The 10581-nt window shown below is 45.6% G+C and overlaps 1 protein-coding gene across 7 annotated transcripts in view; it reads left to right on the top strand.

Moving 5' to 3' along the window:
- The first annotated feature begins 582 nt into the window (after window positions 1-582).
- The window catches only part of CDC42BPB (CDC42 binding protein kinase beta), a 93224-nt gene continuing 83225 nt past the window's right edge, over window positions 583-10581 (top strand). For 6 of the 7 annotated variants that reach the window (XM_051622417.1, XM_051622416.1, XM_051622415.1 and 3 more), the window contains exon 1: window positions 583-1074. In XM_051622417.1, the coding sequence (XP_051478377.1) occupies window positions 897-1074 (178 nt within the window). In that variant the 5' untranslated portion in view covers window positions 583-896. The remainder of the gene's footprint in view (window positions 1075-10581) is intronic. The other variant, XM_051622414.1, reaches the window with a different exon arrangement.

Below are 10581 nucleotides of genomic sequence, written 5' to 3'. Positions count from 1 at the left end.
GTTTTAAAAGCTGCAAAAGGCCTCATCTCCCAGGCAGCACGTCCTGCTGCGGGGCTCTGCTTGCCCTGCCAGCCCCTCGCCTGCTCCGGGTGCTCCACCAAAGCAAGCCGAGGGGCAGAGCAGCGAATGGCAACCGAGGCACAGAAACGGAAGGCCCCGCTCCAGCCGCGCCCGGAGAAGCCCGCGGAGCCTCACGCCGGCCCCGGGCGGGCTGCGCCCAGCGAAGGCCTGTGGGGATGGCGGCCCGCGGGGTCCCCTCAGACCTCTGAGAGGCGGCTCGGGACGGGCCAACGACCCTCCCCAGGGCGCCGCGGGCCCTGCCCGACGGGCGAGGAGAGGCCTGGGCTCCCGAAGCCCCGTGGGGGCGGGACACGCCGGGGCCCGGGCGCGGGGGGAGGAGAAACCGCCGACGGGAACGCGCGGCCCGCCCGGCCCTTCCCCCTGCCCCGCCCGCTACGGCGCGGCGCTCGGCCCAAGCTTCCTCCGCGGCTCCGCGCGGCCCTGCCCACGTCGGAGCGCGCGGACGCTGCGTGGTGGGCGTGGCCGGGGAGCGCCGGGGCACGCGCCGGGGGACGCGCCGGGGGCCGGGCCGGGCCGGGCCGCTGCTGCCGGGGCCGCGGGAGCGGGAGCGCTGCCCCTTCCTTCCCAGCCGCCGGGGAGAGGCCGGAGCCGCGGGGGGGAGGTGGCCGGGTCCGGCCCATGGACCGTCCGGGCCTGAGGCGGAGCCCGCGGAAAGAGCCTTTCGGCCCCGGCGCGGCCGGGCGGGGCGGGAGGCGGCGCGGGGCGCGGGCGGTGCGGCGCGGCTGAGCGCGGCGCCCCGGGCCTTGGCTTCCCCGCGCCCGAGCGACTCTGCCCTGCCCTGCCCTGCCCGGCGCAGCGCCCGGCGCCGCGGCACCATGTCGGCCAAGGTGCGGCTGAAGCGGCTGGAGCAGCTGGTGCTGGAGGGGCCGCAGCGGCACGACAGCGTGCTGAGCGTGGAGACCCTGCTCGACCTCCTGGTCGGCGTCTACGCCGAGTGCAGCCGCGACTCGCCGCTCCGCCGCGACCGATACGTCTCCGACTTCCTCGAGTGGGGTGAGCCCGGGGACGGGCCGCGGGGACGGGGGGCGGTGGGGGGGGAGGCGGGGGCGGCGGGGGGCGGTGTGGGAGCCTCGCTGCCTGGCTTGCCGGGCCGAGGGGCGGCCAGCGGCCTGGCGGGGCGATCCCCGCCGCTGCTGCCGGGCCGGGCGGGGAGACACCGCCCCTGGATCCGGGGCTCCCTGGGGAACACCCCCGCCGCCAGCCGGGCCTTGACCCCTGCGGGTCTCCTCCCAGCTCCGCTCGGTCCCGGGCGAACCGCTTGGCAGCCGGAGCAGCACCGGAGTGTCCTTGGCCTGAAACCCTGCTCGGCTTAACCCGAAATGTCAGGCTAATCCAGGGCTCCTCGAAGGGTTTCCTACCTGGGGGAGGGGAGGGAAGGAGGGCGAGAGCATCAAGCCCAGGCTTTGAAATGCTGCTCGTGTGCTGCGTTTGTTGCTCGTAGAGAGGGCGTGTGTCTGTCTTGGAGGAACAACAGTTACCGTTCATCATGCAGTCTTTTTTTTAATTTGGGCATGCCCCCGAAGGACAGAGCAATTCTAGGCAGCCTTTATAACAGCTTTGTTTAATGGTTTCCGACTGTTAAGCAGTCTGGTAATGAGAAGCCTCCAATAGTCCGGAGCGTGCTGACAAAAGAAAACGTGGATGCTTGTGATAATGCTTAGGATAAAAGTTTTCTATCCAGTGTTATTTAGTTAGGGCTATTGACTACAGGTACGTGGATAGTAGAAATCCTTCCCTGCTTCGTGCCTAAATGAATTTATATTAAAACAGCCATGGTGGCTGACTGGTTTATTCAGCTGAGTAAGTTATGAATGATAATGTATGATGAAGGTGACTTAACTTCCCCATGGAATACGAATTGGAGGGAATGGAAGAGAGATCATTGCTCACGAGTATATTGTCCCGTTTATCAGCTGTTCCATGCATGTACAGTTAATTAGGCTTTTAAAGAGGTCTCCTAAAAAAAAAAAAAAAGCCAACAAAACAAAGGATTTCCTAAGGGAGAGGGAGTGGCCGATTTACTTCAGTAAATGCTAATATATGTCTTAGCACTACAGACCAGAGGACTAACATGTAGGGGACAGCTGGTTCTCCTTAATTTCTGTGGGGACCACCACTCTTTGTCATACACTAACAAACTAAGAGGATTCACTTCCTGGACTCTTCTATTGACGTCAGTAATGCGATTGCCAACTGAATAATTAACCACTTTATCACATCTGCCCTGCAAGGCTGCAGCCTGGAGAACATTGATTATTTGTTTTGTGTTGGGAGCTTTGTGCATCTCCAGCAAAGTGCAATCTGTTTTTATACTCTTGTTTCCAAGCTGGTGGCTTGAACAAGTGAGCACCTCCAAACTGTTAAATGTGGTAGAGACCACGATGGTACTTTGAGCACTGAAGTTGAGGAAAGGATTTGGGGCAGGCCAAAGAATGATATGCTTTTTCTATAGCACTGCTGGTGGTTGTGTCTTACTGATTGATCCCTGCGTTGTCATTTTCTGTGTGATGGAGAGGCCAATTATCCAATTGTTTATAAAATCACTTATTTTAATTCTATTTATTGTGTTCACCAAAAGTGAAAAGGTTACTGACTTGATGAAAAGTATAGCTCGTAATAACAACAGTGTGTAGATTTTACTGCAGTGTGGGATTACCCTAGTATAACAAAGTGCCTATTCAATAAATAATTGAAATGTATGTGAGCTACCATCTGGTGCTGCAGAGTAAGGATAAAAGTTTATAATCCAGGCTCTTGATGGTAAGGGGATGTGCCTAAATCTGGGCTTCTGTATATTTGTGTTCCACCAACAAGGAATACCCTTTAAACCAATTACAGTTGATACTGTGTGTTCCTCCCTTTCCTTCAAGCTGTTAAAAACAAATAAATGCCAACAACGAGACTCCTTTTATCTGTGTCCTAATGCCCTCACAGTATGTTTCCACTGACAAGGAACTTGTTTCTGCCTCCAGCTAATAGGGAAAATATCATGCCAAACACGCTAATCTTCCTCATGTCATGATGTGCAGTCTTAATTACAGCCTGATTCTCTGTTAGAAGATATTCTGGATTGATGTGCTCAAGTTTTGTGTGCTGTTATGTCTGTAGAAGCTTGAGAGTGTTGTTAAATATATGGAATATACTTTGAAGATCAATGTTTCTTTATCAACTAGACACAGAAGTAATTTCTTTTTGACAAAATGGAGACTTGTCACTGTCAGCGGAAATAAGATGCATAGGTATTAAGGTGAAATTAAACTGAGTTATATAAGAAGCGTTTCTTTACTATTTTGGATTTAAAACTGGGTGTGAGGTATCACTCTTCTAAAATTCCCTTAAAGTGATTCAGCGTGGCTAATGGACTTGCTTGCATTCTTAATTGCCTAGAGAAAATAGAGTTCAGGCGTGGTAGTTGAGGCAGAGTTTTTATCTGGCTGTGGGCTGCTGAGGAGATGCTGGCTTGAGTGGTGTTGCTGCTGGATGTGGATATCACTGCCCTCTGACAGCAGCATCATGCTGCTCATGTCCTGGGAGCTGGTGATTGTGGGGAAAAAGGAAGTGGGAAGTCCAGAAAATTAAGTCCCATGTTTATCCTGTGAGACTCTATGCCACCTTCTCCCTATTCAACTACTGTAGAAGCCTCACATCTCACCTGCAGGGGCTGGTAAACCAAATGATGGATCTCATTGCTTCTGTCCTATAAATCCTGCTTTTGCTTCCTGGTATTCCTGCCACAGGCTTATTTCTTCAAAATTCCTCTTCCTATTTGCTAACCATAGAGGAGTGTAGGGTGTGGCCTTTTGCCTTGAGGCAGCTTGTGACTTCCATTGCTTTAGAAATGTTGTAAGAATCTGCCATTTTAACCTTGGCAATTGTAGCTTTCCCATGGTGAATGGAGCTTTCAAACAAACTATATTTTTTCCCTATACTGGAAGTATCAGATATGTATCTTTATGCCACATATCTTTGGGGAGGAGCTAGCTGATCTGCAAGGGAGGAATTCCAAGGTCCTTCTAGTTATTTTTATTTATACCTCCTGTTGAATAAGGTCTCACCCAGTTGTTTATCACTGATTTTTTTATAAAACAGATATTGAAATACTGCTCTGTATTCTTAGTGGGAATTGAGTCTGAGTCTGTTAGTAGGCAGACCCATGTCTACACATACAGAAAGAATTTTCCAAGTCTGTGCTTAATGTCTTTTAAACTATTGCTACATCTGCTGTTCCTTGAGTGAGGAATCCTAACAGTGAGGAGTCCTGTTTATTCTACTTATACTTGCTCATTTCTCTCTGAAAATCATTGGCGGAACTGGGCTGCTACAGCCTTTGTGCCTCTAAGGCCAAATTGCTTGACCATCTCTGCTTGTCCTTCCAGTTGTCAGGAGAGCAACCTAGCTGGCATCTGGGCAGATGCTGGGACTGGACAGTCCTGGGTCCTAGAAAGCCTGTTAAACAGTCTGCCTGGCTGTGCAAATCTGTGGAGGTACTCTTCTTGGTAAAGCTGACCTAGACCACCAGTGAAGACTTCCTATCAGCAAGCATGGAGGAGGCTGGTTGGCTCTGGTCTTATGCAATGGATTGTGATGGACACCAGGGCTTGGGTGCTGTGGGCTGGTATTGTCTATGCAGTGCAGGTGGACCTCTAAGAGTCTATTCCTGCAAAAAAAAGAAATTATATGCTGTCCTTTGTTTTACGTGACAAAGAGAAGGACAGGAGTGCTGGAGCAGCATGGCTGTGGCTCAGCAGCCATCTGTCCAGGCATCAGCTGTCCTTTGGCTTTCAGGTACAGCATGTTCCTCCCTATGGAGCCCCGTGTTCTGTTATACTGAGGGATCTGGATCTCTCATAATCCTGTGCTGGAATGGCTGCTCTCAGGGCACCTTGCTGGCTGGCATCACATTGGTGCTTGTCTGACATCACCTTGTTTTTCAGGAGTTATCTTAGTTGGCTGTGGCTGGTGCTTGCTGCCCCTTACTTCCAGTCAGCAGGGACTGGCACAACCGGCTGCTCTGTTTTTGAACAGCTTCTTGGCATCGTTTGCAGCCAGTAGGCAAGCATGTTCAGAGAAAAGTCTAACAGGAATGGGCCTTATTTGTATTCAAAATTCTCTTGGTGCTGCATAGAGTCTCTTGCTCCAGCCTTTGTTTCCTTGACCCTGTTTTGTACCACTGGCATGCTACAGAAGGCAAGATGGCACACGTCCCCACATAGTTCATTCAGCGTTGTCTCGCTCCTGGACTATGTACTAGCTAGTTCTTTCTGTGAGAACACCTCAGAACCAATGTCAGAGTAGTTGAGACTGATCTGAAATGTAAGATTTTTTTTTCCCTGAAACAGGTGCACGGGATACTTGTCCAGATTATTTCTCCTGATGTGTTTTGAGGTATTTGTTCGAATGCTGAATTATCTTCCATGTTTTCAGTTTGTGCAAGGTCTGCTGCACAGCTAGGTGGCTGTTCTGTTTTTGTGTGGTGGTGGGTTGTTGTTGTTTTTTTTTTTCTTTGTTTGTTTTTATTTTTCCAGAGAGGAACTTACTTTAAGGGGCTGAAGGTGTGGGGAAAGAAAGGAGATTGCAGATGATTAGCACAAGTAGGCTGGCTAGGCACCTGCTGCTGTGCCCTTGAAGACAATCTGGCATAATAGGCAGTGGATGCTGCTGTAGAAACAGCAGTGTATTCCCAGTCTGAGCTAGAAGAGGGAGAAGTGTGCACACAGAGTGCTCAAAGCAACCACTCTAGCCTAGCCTTGAGCTGTCACTCTTGGATATATATCTGTTACACTTAAGGCTGGACCATAGATGGAAAAACCATGCATGGAAAGTTAACCAGGAAGGGTTACTCTCATGCTAGTGCAGTGATTCACAGCTTTGGTTTGCTGTCAGGACTGGTGCTTCAAGTTTGGATCTTGCTGTTTGGGGGGGGGAATCAGTGGACTTTGCAAGTCTACTCCCAGACCTGTTTTTTTCCTTCTCGAGTTCTACTTAAAGAGGTACCTTAACCTTTCAAATAAAAAAATCTGATGAGGGAAGGGAGAGTCTTGTCAGAAGAGAGTAGAGCCTCTACTCTCTGTCTGAAAGCAGTTGTATTCAGAAGTGTATATGTGGACCTGAGAAAGTCTTCCAAGTCTGCATTAGAGCATCTTCAAAACTAGCTTCAGGGTACACCTGGCCCTCTGACTGCCACAGGCACTGATGTATTAGAGAAAGTGGTAGGTAAGGGTGCTGGCACTCCTCCTGAGTGCAGAGACAGAAACTATCCTGAAGTATTTCTGAGATTACCTTAGATTTGCTGAACATTGAGGGTTACTTATGAGGACTGTTTCCTTGGCCTTTCTGGGTTACACAGGGAAAAGCTGTCACTTGTCATATGTCATATCTCTTGACTTGAGGGCTTAAATTCCTCTCTTTTTTCCCTTTAGCACTCCTCCCCCATCCCCTGATTGCAGAAATACGCATAGAAAACCAGGAAGAGACCTCAGGCTCTGCTGGTTTGTATAATGTCCTTCTCTGTGCAGGCAAAAGCTGTGCAGTGAGTGGTGAGTGTGGTCGGCTAATGAAGGCAGCTGATGAGCAAGAATTTCAGATTCTGGCCTAAGTTCCTCCACTTCCATCCTTTATTCACCAAAGCCTGTGAAGATCCCTTACACCAGAGCTAGTGGCGGGAGGGTGTTGATGAGAGCCTGCTGGGGCAGGGTGAAGCTGCAGGTATCTTGCAGAGGTTCTGGAAAGGTCAGTGGTGGTGGTGGCCATGGTTTCTTTGTGCATAGTGCACAGTGTGGATGCAGCTGGAACTCTTTCCTGCTCCCAGAAGGCTTTCCTGTGGTTGGAGATGGGGCACCATAGCTTGGATTGCCTTCACTAATTAAGTCTTTGATGGTCATCTGTAAGAATAACGAGAGCATGGCTGTTGAATCCCGGTTTCCTGCATTCTCTGTTTTGAGTAGACTGGTTTTGTTCTTTTCAAAAATGCAAGTTGTAAGTAATTAATGTCGGAGGAGCCTAAACTGCCATGTTAGCTTTGATAGCATTGTAGTCAGGGCTAGTAACCTGAAGGCAATGAGGTTCAAAGCCTACTGCTGTATGTGTGATGGTCCCTTTACAGTACATCTGTTCTCATCTGCTATTTTTAGAATGAAGCAATGCCTTTAATGGCTTTTGCTGTAAAACTTTATGCTGCGAAACACTGCCACTGAATGCTGCAGTCATGTTCTGACAATGGCAAAGAAGTGTGGTCTGGAGGATGAGAAACACATTGGCATGTGCTGTTGAGATGACGGACATCCCGGGTGATGCTTGTCCTTTGTTCCATAGAGGGAAGTCACTATCACTTTTCTCCCATGGATAAATTGCTGATAAATACCAACAGTCTTTAGTGAGGGCTTGAGGAATTATGTGGTATGTTAAAGGTTGCAACCTATATTTTGTATTTTCATTTTATTTATATGTGAAAACTCGAGGGTAAATAAGTGATTGATAAATTTGTCTTCATATAGGAAAAAAGTGAGCAGCTCGTAGTTTCTCAGTTATAGTACATGGTAAGGTATAATGCAGAAGTAAGTTTTTATAAGCATTCATAAATCTAACATTTTTTCTAACTTGTTTCACTTACGAATCTTAATTATTTTCATATTAGTTTTCTATAGGTAATACTAAGATAAAATTTCCTGCAAAAAAAACCCCTCTTGATATACGTAATTAAAATTTCCATGGTTGGCACAGTTATGCATTATCAGTGGAAATGGCTTGGATGTTGATTTAGTCAGCAGATTCAGTGTATTGAACTTTTTTTATCAAATCAAGTTGAACTAACCTTTTATTTTGGAATTAATTCACATGTGGGAGTGAGTCAGTTTCTTCTACACCTACTAGAAACAAATTATTTTAACGGTGTGAGTCATATAACTGTAGAGGCTTGTTTTGTTAGCCTTTTTTAGCAAGCTGCTTTTACTTTATGGTTATATATTAAGATTTTTGGTTTTGGGAATATTGCTCTGTAGCTGAAATTAGTTGGGAATGTTAAAGTACTACAGATTTATCAAATTTATGAATTTATGAAACTTACATTTTATCCGTTCCATGTAACTTGCAACAATTCATGCAAGTTGTGTTTAGATGGGTGTTACAAAAAGGAAGAATAGTAATACTTACCTAAACAATTGCAAATTTATCTGAGCTGTTAACAGAATAGAGTGCCCAGAATTAGGAAAAATGTTATGGGTTCTTCTTTTTCATTACCAATGTCCGAAAAGATAAAATAGGATAATGGACCACAAGCAACTGTGTTTAGAAAAATTGAAGGGACTTGCTAAAACTTTTTACTGTGTTTTTGCCTGGATAAGCCTTTAGCAGAATTGAGTTTAATTTTCTAAGTATTTCATAAAGTATGCTTGACAATTCCAGTATAGTCTTGATGTAGTTACTAAAGAGCTTGTATTGTGCTCTCTGATACATCCCACTGAAGCTCTAGGGGTTGGGGGTTTTTTTGGTTGATTTTTTTGTTTGTTTTTTTTTTTATGGGGGTTGTTTCTTATGTTTGTTTGTTTGTTTTTGTTGCAGTTGTGGGTTTTTTTTTTTTTTTTAATAAAGGGGATTTAATTTTAAAAAGCTTTTCCAGGTCTATATATTTGGGTTGTGGTTCAGTCTGATCTGTTCATTTTAGCTGTCTCCTAATACTAAAATATTCCACTCTTTTTTTCTGATCAGCATATGCAGATTGCCAGAATACAAGCTTTCATTTATAAAGATCTTTGTTCACTGTAATGAATGTAACTTTCTTCAGTAGGAAACTACACACTCTTTTCTTAAGCCCTGATTTTGCATAGACCTCAGTAATCATGTGTGTAGATGTACTTAGAGTGCATTCAGATTAAGTGTGTGCATCCATCATTGCCAGCTGAGGCCTTAGGCATCCTGAAGTGCCTGAGATCTTAATTTCTGTCATTCATGTCATCAGGGTCTTAACGCTGAAACCTGTTATTACTTAACCATGGCCTAGAGCTTCAGATGTGACTAGTACCTCTGGATGCCCAACCTGAGACCTTTATAAAGGAGTCTGAGCTTTGGAAAATGGTGGGGAGGTCTTCACCAAATATTGAGTAATTGGAAATGTATGGAGTTTATTAATCAGGTGTGCATTAATGAAGACTGGGGTATAGTTCTTAATTTGCTTAAGTGCACTGCCATTGAAGGCTGAATATGTATAGCTGTCTTTCCCAAAAAGGCCAACAAAAGAAAAGATCAGAAGTGGCATCAATTCCAGATATATCCCAAATTATTTTAATAATTTATAATTTTTCTCCAAAACAAAAATCAACATGGATGATTGCTTTGTGAAGTCTTACTTGGAATGTTTTTATGCCATTTTATTGAGACATGCATGTTCAGGATTTTAGAGAAGTCTACACAATTCTGACTGGATTTCAAATTCAGCATTAACCTGGCTTATATTGTTCTAACTTTAATTAAAAAAAAAAAAAAATCAGCGAAAGAGGAAGTAATAAGTAAGATGAAACTGGCTTTAAACTCACTTAAGTATATATGTATAAGAATTGGTCTTACAGGAGTGTTGCAGCTATTCTGGCAATATTACACTTTATTTGGGGCTGTATAGTTTCTGGAATGTGGATTGACTCTTTTTATAGATACTGTAACTTTACCCAAAGTAAAGCAACCACTATGAGATTTTTTAGTATATTATGATTTCCCAGCTAGTGATGGTCCATTAGCCAGAGAACTAAACTGTATGCCTTCCCTGGGTAGATGAGACTTAAGGAAGAGCTTTGCGTGACTTGAGGTTCTCCAAAGGTACATAAAAATACATCATGCTCTAAATTGTTTTAAACCCCATAGTACTGGAAAAAAAGACAGCAAATACTCTCTCCCAGCAAAGAATAATTTTTAATTATTATTTTTTTTGAAGGCATTAAAAAACTTGAATCCCTTTTAGAGTTGTCCTGTGTGGGGTGTGGGAAATCTCTGTCCTCATCTGAGGAAGAACGAGGTTTCTAGTAATTGTATGGTAATGTTTCTGGAGCACCCAAAACCTTTTTCCCCACTCTTGAGGAATTCCTCTGTCCCTCGTTCCCCCACCCCTTCCAGAGATCCAGGTGTATCTTGGGGATGGATGGAGGTTGTCTCCATTGCCTTACATGCCTTTGGATTTCTGCTGTTGTTACAGCATGGCTTCTGTTATCTTCATTTTGCACATCCTTCCTCAACAGTTGGCTTCTTCACGGAACTTTTTGGTGTGCTGCTGGCTCTATTGCTGCTTGTGTGACTTGGATTATTAATGCTAAAAGCTGGAGTATTCTGAGTGTCTTTTATTATACTGTAATTAAAACAGAGTAGAACAACAGGAGGGTGACTTTAGGTATGAAGATCCTATTATCATTGTGAAATATGTTCCCAAAGGTTTGCTTTTTAAAGATGCGTGTTTAGGCTTTAAATTTAGCCCATTTCATGATAGGATTAGTTAGATCACCATGTGTCATTGTTCCCTCC

This window comes from Apus apus, chromosome 5 (genome assembly GCF_020740795.1).
Source record: "Apus apus isolate bApuApu2 chromosome 5, bApuApu2.pri.cur, whole genome shotgun sequence".
Taxonomy (NCBI): domain Eukaryota; kingdom Metazoa; phylum Chordata; class Aves; order Apodiformes; family Apodidae; genus Apus; species Apus apus.
The sequence above is the reverse complement of the archived record's forward strand: the minus strand, read 5'-3'. Positions and strand labels throughout refer to the sequence as shown.